Consider the following 17,202-nt stretch of genomic DNA (forward strand, 5'->3'; position numbering starts at 1 on the left):
CATTGCAGGGCTGGCAGTGCAACGGGTAACTTGTAGTTCTACTTTTCCCAAAACCTCTGCTTTATAAAGTCCATGTTGGAAATTAAAATACAAATGGATTCCTATTAAATTGAAACTGCTTGGAGTCATGACTCCACTCCATGCAACTCTTTTTGCTGTTCCCATCCCACAGGTCTTTAAAGCAATTAACAATCAAAATGTGCCAGCAGCCCAGAAGTATGGTTCTGGCACCAACAAAAGGGGCTGCATAATATTAGCAAGGGGCTCCTTCTGAAATTCCTCACAGAAACCTTTAGAAAATTATCTCAGGCAGGCAATACTACTTTATTGGAACCAAAACTATTACAGATCAAGGCAAAAGGAAAACTCGCTCAGACTCATCATGATCTTGTGCTCTATTTACAAGACATGCAGTAAAAATTCTTAGCACCTATGGAGGTAAGGTCACTTTGACACACCTTTTGTACCCATCCAGCTCTGCGCTGCAAGGACTCAAATCCAAAGCAAGCTACCAAACGTGTTTTTCTATTTCCACCTCCAAGGCCTGTTGCTTCAAAATACTGGTTCCCTCCTAGTACACTGCTTCTTACACAGAATCTGATAGAGGGTCTTCAGACAGCTCCTTTAGTAAGCAGGCTTCCTTTTAACAATAGCAATAATTCTTGCCAAGTTGAAAACAAGTATATACTAAATAGTTTAGGATCAACCTCCAAAAAAATTGATAAAAGAGATATGTTAAAAATATATACATACACTGTGTGTGTGTATATATATATATATATATATATACACACACACACACACATATATATAAACTGCTACTCCAGAGATCCCTACAGTAATGGTGAATAAGCGAGGTATTTTACATTTAACTGGTCATCTGCAGAGTATGTGACTTAGTTCAGCATCACACATACAAGAAAAAGGCCATATTCCATCCATGCACCAGTCTCATTTCCTTCTCAATCTCTTAGGGGGATCCTAGGGTGTTTGAAAAATACAAGAGGGGGTGAGGGAGGAGACAGGGAAACAGATCCATTTAGAACTAGAAAGTGGTGCTAATATCTCAAAGTGAAAACAGCAGCTATGCTTCAGATGAACAGACAAAAGCATTCTTTTACTAGGAGGTAAAACACGCATGTGGCAAGTAGACAGACTGATTTATTAAGATGGAATAACAGGAGTTGATCATTAACCAGACTCAACCAGTACAGAGGATCAAAACCCCTGTTCCTGGACCTATTGAGTTTTCCCAAGATTTGCTTCTGCCTAAGGTCCTTCCCACAGGTATCCCATGGAGAAAGGCAAGTATGTTCACTTCTGTACAGCCAGGTCCCACTCCCACAAAGGCTCCTGGGATCTGGAGAGACCTCAAGCCATTCATGAAAACACAGAGGTCTTCAAATCTCACGTCCTCCTCCACAACTGTGCCCCTGGAATTCTGCCTCCATCACCGGCATCCCTTAATTGGGCTCCTTCCCTGTGCAAAAAAGCCCACTACACAACCGAGTGCCTAACCCACTTTAGGGTACATCACTGCTTATGCGCCAAAGAATAGCACAGCCTTTCTCTTTGCCCCCCCCCCTCCACTTTATGCCTTGGTGAGATTTTGTGGATGCCAAGAGGGCATTACATACAAGGGAGAAGAGAAAGTGAGGGAAAACAGCACTAAAGAGCAGGTAGCAGTACCAGAGGCAGCTGTTACCTCTGTAGCCTGTGCATCTAGGACAATCTCTTCAGGACTCCTGTGAGTGATTAGATTGAAGGACAGGACTGAAACCTGAGAACATAATGCAACTGGAAAAAGTTAAACAAATAAATAGATGGCTGCTCTTCTGAATTCTAGTAAGTTAAAGAGGAGAAAGCCTTCATGCCTCAGTGAGTCAGGGTCACTTCCTCATTTGGAGGTTGAATTCTCGCAGCATCGGTCACTCAGTGCGCACACACCACTCATTCACACACACGCTCCTAGCAGAGCCCGCACAGACACAGTCTTACTCTGGAATCGGCCTGAAAAGCATAGTAATACAAGCACATCGCTATATGTGCCCAATTACCTACTACTAAAGAAAAACATGGCATATACTGTTGTAGAAAGGAAGGAAATGAGCTGCAGTCACATACATATTTAGTCCAGGGGGAATTCCACAGTCACGGATTTCTGGAAGCTTAACACCAATACAAAATTAACTGCTTTGAACAACAGGAAAGTAAACAGAGCACGTTACTCACCTTTGCATGAAATGCCTTGGCCGTCAATTACTTCTTTGCAGATTCCACAAATTTTGGATTTCTTAAAGGTCTTGTTTTTGAAGGTGTGAGAATTTGAAGCTGCTTCTTCAGGCTGGAAGCAAGGGGAATAATGTCAGAATTTTCCTCAACTTCTGAGTGCTACTTTTAAATCAAATATAAGAGTGTTATGTCAAGAGTAGTATAAAAGTAATATGTCAACAGATAACGTTCTCTCTCTTTCTCATTTGAGAATAAGAACTTTCCACTCTCAAATGCAGGAAGCCTCAAGGTGGAAGGTACCTCTCACATATTACGGCGCAGACCCTGCAAAACATTTTGTATCATAACCCTAGAAGTCTCTATAACTTAATCTTCTAAGAGCAAATACAGATTAATCTCTATGTTATGAACCAACAGCCTTCTAACTCAAGGCGTTATCTACGTAAAAAGATTGCACTGGTTCAGCTTAAATTGGTCAAAAAAACCCAGCATAAGTAATGCTGTATTTACCATGGAAAAAAAATTCACTTATCTTGTGCAAATACAATTTTTTTTATTTAATAAATAAAATGTAAAGCATCTATGCAAGCTAGACTTTGGCACAGATTACCAACTTTAAAAATCATTTTTGCTTCTGTAAAGAAGCATAAGTACATGAGTTTAATATTATCTCCATAGTGTGGCACAGTAACTGAAATACCATGTTAAAATATGGCGTAATAATGAAATCCCTGATCAGAGATAGAACAGCAACAGTCAAAACAATATACGCTATGGATTTTATGAAGTGGTCTCTATTGCCTAAGAAACATTAGATAACACATTAGAGGGGGCTACTGAAAGCCTCTTACAGAGACAATTCCCTGCCTTCCCTGGAAGGGTGTAACAACCTTTGGTTTCATTGGCCGACTTAATTCTTAATAAATTTTGAAACTGAAGGATAATTAATCTTCCTCTGTCCTTGCATTAACACTAGTATTCTGGTTGACAAACAAAGCAACTACATGGAAAAGGGAAGTGCTTCATGAAACGGACGCGCCCACTGAGGAAAGTGCAAGGGCAGCAATAGCATAGTAATTATAGGACAAAACAAGTCCCCTCTTTAGAATTATCAGTTACTTAAAAATCGAAATACACTGCCCCAGACTATGAAAATCCTCAAATAATTCTTTGCACTTCTCATTTTCATTTCACATTTGAACATTTACTGTTCTTAACCTTCAGTACACCATAAGAGGGCTTGCATCCAACATTGCAACACTTGTACTGAGCTACCTTGCAGCACACATGCCCAGCAGCTGAAAGCTGTCCCTCCCCACGCAGCCAGGCCAGGCTGCCACACTGCTAAGCCTCTATCCATACGCTGGAAGAGGAAAGCTTGCCAGCCTGGTGCAATGCCCAAGTCCAAAGCAACAAGGTAACACGGGATTTCTTTGTGGCTTTAAGGAATTCACCAGGTGGCTCTAGGCAACGTTTACCATCTCCGACCACAGGTACAACACAGCAGCTAAGCAGGCACAGGAACAGCTATAAAACTGATGCGTCCCAGGATTCAGCCACCTTCCAACCAGTGCCTCCACAAGGGCCTACAGGAAGTTTCAAAGAGTCTGTAGGAGCATGTGTGGCAGCACGGGAATCTGGGCAGGCCTGGCCACCCAGAGCCCACAGGCTCTAGAGGTGACCCCAGCTACGTCCCAGGCCAGGCTCATCACTGCATACAAAACGTGAACCTCATCTTAAGACTAGCTTCAGGGAACGCTGCATTGGTCTTAACTTCATTGTAAAGCCTAGGTAATTAACAGATTTCCATAAACACCAGGCATTACTTAGCCTGAAGTAATTACTTAGAAATTGCTTAGAAGGAGGAATAAAACTTAGGCTGGACTTTCAGAAAACTCCTTCTACCAGTGAAATGTATTCATCAGCACAACTTATTGAGGAAAACAGTCAAAAAGTCCATGCTCTTAGAAGGAAAATTTGAGAAACAAAATTGGAATGCAACTACAATGCCTTAATTAAACCTTTAGATCACTAATTGTAGAAGCTGAAGTCACAAAATTTCCCTGTATCCCCAATTTCTAAACCTCTTGCTGGCATATGTTTTCTGTCACTTCATACTAATTGAAAGTTGTCATAATGGTGATTAATATTAAAATTACACCATAAACAGAAAGAGGAGCTGTGCCTCAGCATTATACAGGAACATACCTGTTCACAAAAAGTGATTTGTTATTTTCAAAAAAAATCTCTGCTGACTTTTGACTGACTTTTTTCTCCATTAGAATATAGATGTTTTGGAAAAGACTAAGGAGGTTAAGAGCATAAATGTCATTATATACAGGCAACTCCACTAATCTGATTCAAGGAGGTTCTGAACCCCAGTGGATTTAGCCTCTGTGCCCAAAGATCCGAGTCCCCAGATCCTTGGCCTCTTCTGTGCAGAAATTAACAACATCATCACCTCACATACATCACAGACTAGCTGCAGCTTCTCTCTGCTTTGTAGCTTTATAGATATAGAGATAAAACAAGTGAATTCTTGCTTTAGGGTTTATCCACTCCTCTATCCCTCCAACCTTCTATTTTTGGGTAAAGTTTACAGGCCACTTCTGAGACACTTTCAGAAAAGGGTAGTTTTGCAGAGTTTGCATTTTCAAAGAATTTCTGAGCAGCTGAGGCATATCCAGGAACGTTTAATCTGTATCTAGACCCCATTCTCCTCATTTCCCACATCTCGAGCGCTTCATCCCAAGCTCTGACACTTGTATTGTTTCAAAGAAATGTAACTGTCACAAGAATCCATTGTTCTGATATGAATCTTAAGTTTAAATAGGTCTTGACTCATTAATTAATCAACTAGTCAACCTGCTTATTCCACTTGTAAGTCAAAGTAATTTTCCTCATAGACATTTTGGAAGTGATATGCACCACAGCCTTTGCATCTGAATTAAGCAGCACACACTTTTTGTGTTCCTTGTTCATTTTAAGCACATTCCACTATGGATTCACCAAGGAATTCACTTAAACAATTCATTTAGGAGATGCAGCAGTAACAACTGCTCATGCATAATCTTCTGTGAAACATGGAGGAGCCTACATCGAGGTTTCCTTGTTGTCACCTGGTACGGCTTTCGCAGTCCTCCCCTAAGCAGGATGCCAAGCAGAAGAAAAAGAAAACCACCATGGGAGGGAGCAGCAATACCCCTACTTTTGTGAGGAGCAAGGCTGGAATCTAAATTGTATGCAATCGTTAGGGTCAAAAATTGGAATAAAAGAGTGCAGAACCACAGGTTACAGCCTTTGAGTTTTCGCCTGAGGAAGAGGCTGCAATTATGGCTGGTTTCAATTGCTAGAATTATGAGATGTCTCTTTTTCAAAAGGTAAACTGTCTTTTGTTTACCACACAAGGAAACATTTTTGGCCAGACTCTGCTCTCTACAGCACAGAGAAATCCAATAAGGGCTGAAGGTTTATCCTAGACTCACACGAGCATAACAGGGCATAACAGATTGAGTGAAGATTTAGATGGGTATCCTCAGCTACGACGAATTTCAAATACTCATCACCAGGAAATTTCACTATGTAGCAGCACACTGATCATCAGGTAAAATTCACACCAGCTCTCTCATAGCAATTTGCAATTCTCTCATAGCAAGGCTTTTAACACTGTCTCCCATCACATCCTCCTAGGTAAGCTCAGGAAGTGCGGGCTAGATGAGTGGACGGTGAGGTGGCTTGAGAACTGGCTGGCTGGCCGAGCTCAGAGGGTTGTGGTGAATGGCGCAGAGTCAAGTTGGAGGCCTGTGGCTAGTGGTGTCCCCCAGGGGTCAGTCCTGGGTCCAGTCTTGTTCCAATATATTCATCAATGACCTGGAGGAAGGGACAGAGTGCACCCTCAGCAAGTTGGCTGATGATGCTAAACTGGGGGGAGTGGCTGACACACCAGAAGGCTGTGCTGCCACTCAGAGGGACCTGGACAGGCTGGAGAGCTGGGCGGAGAGGAACCTCCTGAAGTTCAACAAAGGCAAGTGCAGGGTCCTGCACCTAGGGAGAAATAATCCCATGCCCCAGGACAGGCTGGGGGTTGACCTGCTGGAAAGTAGCTCTGCCGAGAAGGACCCGGGAGTGCTGGTGGACAACAAGTTAAACAACGCGCCCTTGTGGCCAAGAAGGCCAATGGTCTCCTGGGGTGCATTAGGCAGAGTGTTGCCAGCAGGTCGAGGGAGGTGATCCTGCCCCTCTCCTCAGCCCTGGGGAGGCCTCACCTGGAGTACTGTGTCCAGTTCTGGGCTCCCCACTACAAGAGAGACATGGCACTCCTGGAGAGAGTCCAGCGGAGGGCTACCAAGATCATGAGGGGACTGGAGCATCTCTCCTACGAAGAAAGACTGCAAGAGCTGGGCCTGTTTAGCCTGGAGAAGAGAAGACTGAGAGGGGATCTCATCAACGTGTACAAGTATCTGAAGGGGGAGGGTCAAGAGGATGAGGCCAGCCTCTTCTCCGTGGTGCCCAGCAACAGGACAAGAGGCAACGGGCAGAAACTGAACCACAGGAAGTTCCACCTGAAGCTGAGGAAAAACTTCTTCACTGTGAGGGTGACAGAGCACTGGAGCAGGTTGCCCAGAGAGGTTGGGGAGTCTCCTTCCCTGGAGATATTCAAAACCCGTCTGGATGTGATCCTGGGCAATATGCTCTAGAGGACCCTGACTGAGCAGGGAGGTTGGACTAGATGATCTCCAGAGGTCCCTTCCAACCTCAACCATTCTGTGATTCTGTGATTTAAGACTTCTGAGATATGTTACATTTTACAAAGAGGAAAGCAGTTTAAGCAAAAAACATGCTCCAGATTTCAGTTAAGCCAATACTAACTACAGCGCTCAATACAGGCAACTTAGTTTTTGGTGATACTGATACAGCAATTCCTCCTTGGCAGAGACTCAACACTGGATCATTGTATCTATGGAAGAGGTATTCACAATGTTATTCCCAAATACCATACTACATCGTAACGGTTAATTATTCAATGAAGAACAGAACCAAGCAACTTTTGTTCATTTTAACTCCAACCGTATGTTCCAACCATATAAAGTGCAGTAGTGATAATGGTTCATTCTTTAAAAAGGCAGTCACAGGGCTTAGATCTTTTCATCAAAGAATCAAATAAATATTGTAAAACAAAATTTGTTCAAATAACCTCAAAGAAAAGCATAAAAATACACTCACATGCATACATGCTCAACATAAAAAAACTTAGCTGATCGTTTACTACTACTACAGGATTTGTTTTCCTCCAAAGTCACCCAGGCAGTGATTGCATTATATTTATAAGGAAATATACTCATAAGCCTAAAGAAAAATAATCGGACTTCTATATGAAACTATTAATTCCAGATGTTACTTCATTTGGAGAAAAAAAACAAAAAAAACTATTCATTACTTATTTTCCTATCTCCAAAACTTGTAACAATCCATGTTATATAGTCCAGCTACAAGAAAATTATTGGCATGAGTGTAAAGCCCTGCAAGCTTTCTCTACGTCAGACTCTGCTCCTGCTGAATTTTATGTGGCCTGTAAAAACCCTCTTTGCACAGCAGCAGAATCATAAAAACAAAAGATATTTTTTGTTCACTTCCTGCCCAGAGTCACGATAATGTGATCCTTGCCCTCTCCTCTCTCTAAATAACTTACCGACCAGTACTGCAATTTCCTGGGATTCTGCTCACGCATTCTTCTACTCTCCAAGGCAGCTTTAAATCCACAGGCTGATATAAGGATTATTATTACTGTGTTAAATACGAGAGAGTGTGGTAGTTGTGTTAGCACTGTGTTAGCAGAAAGGGTATTTCAAGTTGTTGCTCCCTCTCAACTATGACACACATATACCACATATACACACAGGGCTGTTGTGGCAGCAACCCTTCAGGTGGAGGCAACTTTAACAAGCAGTAATTAAAGCTCTAGAAGCACAGACCTCCTTTGAAGGGCTCCGTTTTTCTCCCTCCCCCCTTTTCATAGGCTAAGGAAATGCCCTACTTTGACCTCTTCCTATGGGATGTCCAAAAGAAAGTTCAATTAAGGGATGACTGAAAGAAGTCTTTATGAAGAGGCTGATCCTCGGTTACAAAACCTTTGTAAAACCAAGCCATATATCTAATCCTGTAAGATAGTTCCAAAAATAAATCATATGACTAAGGAAAAAAAATGAACAGCTAGCTGAGGGAAATGCCTGAGAACTTGTCCCCTGCAGCCTTTTCTGTTACAAATTGCTCATTATTACTTTTGTCACCTTTTCACTTCCTCTCCTCCCATCTCTTATATGAATTCTATGCAGTAAAAATCCCATATGGTTACTAGGCAGTTACTTAGAGCTGCTGTGGAGAAATCAAAGAAAATCCCATTAAGTTACTTGCAGTTTCCCTTAACAGTCATTCCCTAAGCAGGCATTGATGAGATAGGAAATTACACTGCAAACCCAGTGTAATACTTGATATTACTGATACCCTAAAATAATTTAGAATTTCTTTTTCCTTACGGTAAACAGCATTTTTTGTTAAAAAACGCCACCGCCACTCTTCTGCTCCTGAAGCAGCGTTCCATGTTCACTGCAGCTTTCGCTACCAGAAAACGATCTACCAGTGCCCACTGCGCATACAGGCCAAGTAATAGCATAATACCTATTTACCTTCTAAAATGGCTTTTAGAACGGCTGGTCTGACCAGAACTTTTGTTAACTACAGGAAGTGGCTATATCAAAAGTTCCACCCACAAAAACCAAGGACGAAGAAACAATGAAGAATTTTCCAGAAGCACCAAACAGTAACACGTGAGGTCCTCTGCAGCTCTTTCATATGAGAGTATTTTCTTGGAAAACATACCATTGCTCTGAAGGTAGGCACAATATTTGAGCCAAATGAACTGAACATAATACACTAAGTACATGCACAAATACTATCAGTGCACATACACATTTTTGCACAGTCCGCGCTATATGACAGGAATATGGGACGGTGGTGGACAGCGAAGAATAAAGGGTTTTTACAGAGATTGAAATAAGGCATTTCTAGGTTGTTTCACCCACATTTGGCAATTACTCCTATATTGACCAATGTAACATACATACACACACACACACATCATACATAATAATATACATACACACACACACAACAGTAAAACATACATAAATGTCTAGCTACACTATTATCACTACAATTTACTGTTACCGATTACTTTCAGAAGGCTTGCAAAGATAAAACAGATTTGTTGAACATCCTGTTTATACCCCATCCAAGGCATTTTATGTAAAGACAGACAAGTAGCCCAAGGCAGAAGAAAATTATTTAAGACGATGCAGTCTTAGCTGGCAACATCCCTCCCAGTGGATTCTAGTCCTGCCTCCATAACGAAGCTTGTGACTCAAATGAAGACACATGGATACATGTTACGTGAGGAAAAAAGAGGACTGTCTGTCTCAGTGAATCAGCCGCTTACGTAGATTAAAAGTAAGGTGGCAGAGATGTGCAAAGCAACTTGGGTTACACAGCACACCAACAACCAAATTAAGAAAACACAGCTTTAAACATAAGGCACGTCTTACCAGGTGTCGGTACAACGGTCCGTTCCCCCCCCACCCCCAGCACTTCATCACTATGTCAAAAGGAGGCACTCTTTAAAGAGAGCAAGCTAGCCCTGACACTTTCTGTGGTCCATGCCCTTCACCTTCCCCCTGCCATATTAAGCCTGTTGAAAGGTACATCCCCACCCTGTTCTCTTAGTATCTGTTAACGGACTTGTTTTCCCCAACTTTTGTCAAATCCTTTTTGAACCTGTTGGTACAACCTGTTCCCACAACTTTGCAGGGCAGCAAGTGCCAGAAGGTCACTACCTGCCGTGTAAAGTACCTTCTTCTGCCCATTTTAAAGTAAACGCTCTCAACAAGCAACCCCTAGTTTTAGGGCTGTGGGATTTGATGACCAGTTCTGCATTCAACTTACCCACCATCTTTATGATTCTGTAAACCTCTGCCATATTCCCCCTAAACCCTCTGCTTTCCAAATTGAAGGGTCCCAGTCTTTTCAGTCTCTTATCAAAAACAGCTGTACCATCCCCTCAGATCATTTCAGTTACCCTTTTCTGTACATCCTCTCATTCTACCAAATCCTTTTTTACATGCAAGGACAAGAACTGTACACAATATTTGAGATGTGGGCATGTCAAGATGTTATTGAGCAGCAAAATGATGCCCTCCGTCTCGTTCTCGGTACTTTTCCTGACAGCTAGCTGACACTGAACTTAGCGGTGACATTACAGATTAAATCTTCTCAGCTAGTGTAAAAATGAAGGCCTTTCTCTCACACTTTTACTCAAAATACCTGTTACGTAAAGGCTCAAACGTTCTTGGAAGGCATATGTGCAGATCTACTTTGTGGTTTGCAAGTTCAAAGGAACAAAACCCTAATCTTTCATGATGTGTGAACAAGATCACTTTGGCACGCGCATTACTGTTTTAACTTGTAATTTTTGAAATCTACATAAGTCTAAACTAAAGCTTACCCATGGACCTGGTTTTGTATAACTATCATTGAAAAGTGTTGGTTTAAATACAACTATGTAGTCTTTCAAAGTTTCAAGTGAGCTATTAAAAAAAAAAAAAAAAGATAGATTTGCGCCACAGTCTGTTCATGATGGCTCACGCAGCCTAGCACTTTGGTCTCTAAACCTAGGTCTTCAGGTATAGCTGCTTCAATTCCAGCTGCCAGAAAAAACACACTAGTCATTAGCTGGAAGAAAAATTGTACTGGCTCTCACACACGGAGCTTTTCACTTAGCCCTCTCAACTTTTTACTTCAGAGCCATAAGTGAGAGCCAGGCAAACAGAAGGTAGCAGATGTAAAAAGCAGCAGCAGCACAAAACTGGCCAGACACAGGATTCTGGAGTAGGGGACCGCAGCGATAACACCAGTACAAAGCAATCCACGCAAAAGGAGCGGTGACAAAACGTAACAGCAGCAACTTCACTGCTCTAGTGAGACAGGTCATATGCCACAGGCGTTTAAGTATTATTCTTTCATACCACCTCCATTTACATTTTTCATTTGCAGACAGTTCACAGTTACGAAGTAGTGTGGTAACAAGGCCAGGACCAATACCACAAGACAGCTGTCGTCTTCATTCCAGCCTCCCCTTCCTTCTCCCCCTCTCCTGGAGCAGATCCCTTCATCTGGATATCACCTACATATGCTCTTTTCAAAGCCTCTACAGTCTGAAGACAAAGCTGCATCAGATACTTCAGCTTTCTTTGAGCGATGCTTTTCACTGGAAGAAGAGGGTAACACAAGAGAGTAAAATGCTTTGAAAAAGCCAGATCATCACTTAAATCTCTCTCCCTGCTTGGCATGTCAAATTTTAAACACAATATCCAGGAACTTTTTCATGTTCACTGGTGTCCCAGACAGTTTCAAGTCCTTCCACTTATAATCTGGCTGAGATTTGAACCCAGGTGCCAGTAGGACCAGCTCTGCCTGGAGGTGGGTGACACCCGCTAAAGAAAAGCGGCACCCTGAGGAGTCTGACTCAATGCCCATCAGTGGCCCTCAACACCCTTTGCCAGGGCCCGGGCAGAGCAGCACGCCTGCCGGAGAAGGGTGAGAGAGCAATCTTTCTCCTGCCAAATCCTCACTGCTGTCCTTGACCCAAATCCCCTTGGGAATTGGCCTCCTATGGAGAGCTGGAGCTCCTTCTCTCACCTCCCCACAAACAAAGAGGGGTCCGCAGTCACTCTTTGCTCTCTTAATGTAAAATACCACTAGCTCTCGCATTTCATTTTATCAGTTTTTACATTTTTGTTTCTATTCCTTCATTTCTCCAGCGCACATGAATCTGTATGAGTGGATAAGTGGATAGGAGAAAGATGGAAAGTCCATTAAAACAATTGCTACTCCAGACACTGGAAAACTTCCTTTTTCATCCTCATCTCATTGGCAAACCAACACTTTGTTCTATGTGGGAAAATACTGTACAAAAGAAACGCCTGAAAGCAGTAAAGAACTACGTGCAACATGAAAGCTCAGTGTTTGTCAATGGCCTTTTTCTTGTTAAATGAACAGGCCTTGACATCTCTGAGGCTGCAACACTGAATATGTGGGATTTCCAATCCTCATATAATAACGAGAGAGAGAGAAAGAGAAAGAGAGAGACTAGAGAGACATCTGAAGACTAGACTTCACCTCTTCAAACATCAGGGACAAAAAGCTATTTCTGAATACACCTGGCTCATCTTCACCAAAAAAAAAAAGTTGAAGGATAGTAAAAAAATAAAAATCCAGAAACATCAGGAATCTACCCTTGAAACGTCGACAGTTAAAACTGTTGATTTTTAAATATTCTTTACCTAGAATCCCTAATCAAATTTCTTTCCACTGCAGCTGAATTCTTGCAGCTATGTAAACACCACCAAGCACACAAAGTACACACGACCATGCAGCTTCCTATCCCTGTCATGATACTCCTCGATGAACCTGTTTACAAAAGCAGCAAACGTGCCGGGACCGCGGCCTAACACCCTAACCAACCTTCCTGTGATGTGACGCAGCTAGTCACAAGGCTGAACAAAGAGCTACCAAGAGCTATTACGTGTGCTAAAACATTTTCGCTGTGATATGGAAGACCCAAACATAAAAGAAGGGGGGGAGGGGGGGGGAAGGAATTTACCCAAATCTGCAGACCAAGTGAAGAAAGGGAGAGCAGAAGAGGTCAGGGAGAAAGAGACCGGCAGCAGATAGACAGATAGACGGCAGCAGCTGTCTGCCAGCACAACAAACAGGAAGAACAGCTGAGCGGGATGGGGATGCACATCATTAAATCAATCACTGAGAAGTGGGAGGAATATTATTAATAGTAATGTAGTGAATAATCTTTGCAATGTCATAAGGGCAAAGCTCATTGCACAACTTGAGCTCTCCCTTTTACCCTCACACTCCTGCTTGAGGCAGGATGCTCACACACTCAACTGGGCACTCGGTGTTTGCGCACGAACAGGCTGTCAGTGCTGCTACCTTTCAGGTACATCTTTTATCCTCATTATCCAGAGGAAATGAGCGTCCAGGCTAAAAAATACATACACAAGCAAGCTCATGGTTTGCACATTTTGTGTATGAGCGCATTTATCGGCTGCTAAAGCAGCATACATGCTGGAAGTTCATAAATCACAAAAATATCAGTCACCAGTCAGGATCTGCCTTCCTAATACTTTTCCTATTTAGAAAATCTGCCTTAAGTGGTCATTCTAGTGGCCATTATGGCCACTTACTTTAATGACAGTGGTGAGCTAATGACGGTGGAGCAAAGCAATACTTAGTGCTTGAAGGTGGTCTCTTAAAACCCAAGAACAGTTAGCACAAGCGGTTTCTGGCAAAAGCAGCAAATCTGTGCCACGTGCCAGCAAATCCAAACCTATATTGGCTCTCTAAGCCAGATCCCGAGCCCCATCCCTTTCCCCCACCAAGCGCTGCAGCACCAGAGAGGAACAGGAATCCTCCCACCAAACACTGGCTGGTCCTAGGCCAGTGCCTCTCACCACTGCAGCCCAGCGGGTTTTTAACAAGGCGGAAGGGATAAAGGTGATATGGCAGCAGATGAGAGCTAATCCTCCCCTCCCCAACATAGCAGTTCCCTACTGGCTCATTTCCTTTGAGGAACAGCAGGTACCTGCTGTGAGTTAGGCTACCCTTTCACTATCAGTAGCGAGATGTGCTGGTGCACATCATCAAGATGAAAATTTGCAGTCTAGATCCAGACTGAAAACAGTTTGCCCCACCTCACCACGGTTTCAGACAAAACACCACTCCATTTCCAAAAATTAGCTGGTGCCATAACATTGCAAAGTAACTGCTTCCTGGGGTAAAACAAGCACTTGCCTGTTACAGTATCTGAAGACTCACAGAGAAAAAGAATAAAACCTAGTCAACTAGCCCCTAACCAACCAGCTGTGACTTGGTTCACACCTGCAAAGCATGAGATTTGCATCACTAGGAATGGTACTCAGGCTCTTCCAGCACTCAAGACCCTTTACTTGGTTGTTAGTCAAATTCTGGATTTCAAGTAATTCACTAGTAATTCACCGTCATGCAGATTTTTTAAGACTACTAGCATGTACACTTGTCTCCAAATATCTAAACCGCCTTCCTCATTAGGTTTGTTTTTTACATTGTACTTTTACTAATTCAATAAGCAAGCTTATCAATGCAAAGAAAAAGATGAAACGTTCATACATAACATTCATAGTCTTTGGGCTCCTCAGTTAAAAGATGCACCTAAAAATGTACTACATCAAAACGCCACGTTCAAAGTTGACCAGACAACCCTGAAGTGACAGAGCATCTCTTAGGGGACTCTATTTTTCTTCCTACATGACCTTTAGCTTCTCCAAATTTGCCGAAACATTTCAGAACTATTCCTATCAAAATGTTCTAAGGGCATCTTTTCTAAAGATAAAAGCCTGTTTTGAAAAGCTCATTAAAGCACTTTATTCTTTGGGATTTCAAAGTTAACCTTTCCAAAAGGCTGTTCAGCAATGCTAACTAATATCATCAGAATCCAGTGGATCAAAGGCAATTTTTTTTTTTTTTTTACTATATTCTTCACAGATTTCTAGAAGTTTTTTAAATAATAGAGAACTTTTTACATGACAGAAAAGAGGGTTTCATTATGTGAACTGCAGACAAATTGAATTTTTTTTTAAATAAATAGATCACTTTTTATACTTGTGAAACAAAAATAGTCTAAATTTCAACTCCCTCTGCCCTCTTAGGGTCTTCATACTTTGCAGCCAGTCAAGAGCAGCAAAAACATCAATTAAGTGCCGTATTTAGCAAAATAAAACCTAACACAGGATGATCTCAACGAGAGAAAGGAATTGTTGTGTTCTTCAGCGAAATAGAAAGCACACGCCCTACATCTAGTATTGCTGACTTGTCTAGTACAAACTCAAAGGAATAAAATTAATTCAGCCTCACTGCAAAATGAAGATAAGAATATTAAAAGGACCACCCTGAACCGGACCAACTTTTCATTCAGCCCAGTTCCCAGGCTCCACAAGGGAGCACACATGACATACAAGAGGTGAGCATATATATGACACTTTCCCCTCCCAAATTCACACAGAATTTACACCATTTCTAAAATTCAGCAGCAAAAATAAGCCCTGGAGACCTGTTGGCACTATTATCTTCAAAGCAAAATAAAGCCCACAGAAATCTTTGGTGGTGTCCGTTTTGACAAAGGACCAAAACGGTCCAGACAAAGGACCAAAACAGTCCTGTTACACTGCTCATGACTAAAGGAGTGGTGACCACCACTATGTAACATCTTTAAGAGGTAGCAAACAACATGCTTTGTGGGTCTGCTGGAAAAAATCTTCCCTTTAGGGGTGATTCAGTAGGGTGGAAAACGGCAACCTCAGTTCAATTCTCCTTCTCCCTACCAAACATAACCTTATTTAACTGTTTTAGTTCAACCCATGCCATCAGTGTGGCAATCAAGACCTACTCATCCAATCAGTACTAATGAGGGAGTTTACAAGTTTTTTGTACTTGGAAAGACTACAGTTACACAACCTATTTTAAAAATACATGTTCAGCTACCTGTCTAGGAGCAGGGAGTGGGGTGCAGACGAGCGTGTGTGGCCTGAACTTTTGGTCCTCCCATGTATCCATCCCAGGATACCCCAGGGACTAGAGGCAAGGGTATTCCAAACACTGCTGATTCAGTCTATAACGAGTTCTAGATAAACTTGCAATCCCATTCATATTACAACCTGCATTATTGATTGTAGCTCATATATAAAACAGCACTAAAAACATGAGCATGACTGGAATTATGTCCTTAACTACTTCCTCACTTTGTAAAGTTACTTTATATAGCTAGGACCCCTCCAATCAGTAATCTAAAACTTTTAAATATATATGTAACTTAAAATAGGCAAATTTTCTGCAGGTCATTAAACCTGAGGAACAAAAAATTCTGCTTTATAAGTTTTTTTTTATTTCACAACTAATTGGGTCAGGGAGAAAACTGAATGCTGAACATAAAAATATTTATTGCGCACTTTTTGGTATAGCTTCATTTCTCTCATTGCATCCGGTTTCACTTCTGTGGTACTATTTTATTGAGTTTCTGTCATCCTTCCTATCAAGCTATAATAAACCCTTTTCAGGAAACGGCATCAAACTAATATTGCGTAGACTTTTACACAAAATTCGTTACAGGATAATCTAAGTGCCACTCCAAAATCAGAAATGTTTACTCAAAAATCCTTTTCCAGGATGTAATTGCATTACTTTCATCGGAGAGCAGAGGACTTGTGGTAAGCCATTTATTTTTTATTTTTCCTGGTGTTCCTGTGTGGTCTTGTCAAACAAATCCATGGGAACAAGTTGATGAAAAACACTCTACTTGCAACTGTAGATTTTGCATATCTTCTATTTATTCTCCTCTGATGTTATGAGATTAGCTGTACCCACACCACTCTGAGCACATATCTCACAAAATGTTTATCAAATGATAACAGTATACTAAAGCAGAAAGTCTTCATCTGCACATATTTATATTCCTGTGTTGTTATTAACCAGAGATGATATTGTACAGAGTCCATGCTCACCTAAGCCCTAACAGGTAAGTAAAAGAGAGTTTCAAGGGAAGTGAAGACCGCACAGGCTAGTAATGGGTAGGCCTGTATTTCCACTGAAAAATATAGAAATAACATGGAAATAACGCACCCAACAATGCCAAAGCTTTTGGTCCAAAATATTATTCATGCCACAACACTTCTGTGATGCTCACCTACTTAAAACTAAAAAAAATGCTAAGGGGGGGGGGGGGGGGGAATCAAAGCAAGCCTGACAGCAACAAACAGCAAACTAAGGCTCCTGTCTGGATCCCCATATTGCTTTCATCTCTCACTGAACAGGCCT

The 17,202-nt window shown here is 41.8% G+C and overlaps 1 protein-coding gene across 15 annotated transcripts in view; it reads right to left on the reverse strand.

Moving 5' to 3' along the window:
* The window catches only part of TNS3 (tensin 3), a 265,299-nt gene that overhangs the window by 188,028 nt on the left and 60,069 nt on the right, over positions 1-17,202 (reverse strand). For 14 of the 15 annotated variants that reach the window (XM_068936084.1, XM_068936082.1, XM_068936083.1 and 11 more), the window contains one exon: positions 2,233-2,344. The exons of the other annotated variant lie outside the window; for it this stretch is intronic. In XM_068936084.1, coding sequence (XP_068792185.1) covers positions 2,233-2,344 — 112 coding nt within the window. The remainder of the gene's footprint in view (positions 1-2,232; positions 2,345-17,202) is intronic. 15 annotated transcript variants of the gene reach the window in all.

Source organism: Struthio camelus, chromosome 2 (assembly GCF_040807025.1).
Source record: "Struthio camelus isolate bStrCam1 chromosome 2, bStrCam1.hap1, whole genome shotgun sequence".
Classification (NCBI taxonomy): domain Eukaryota; kingdom Metazoa; phylum Chordata; class Aves; order Struthioniformes; family Struthionidae; genus Struthio; species Struthio camelus.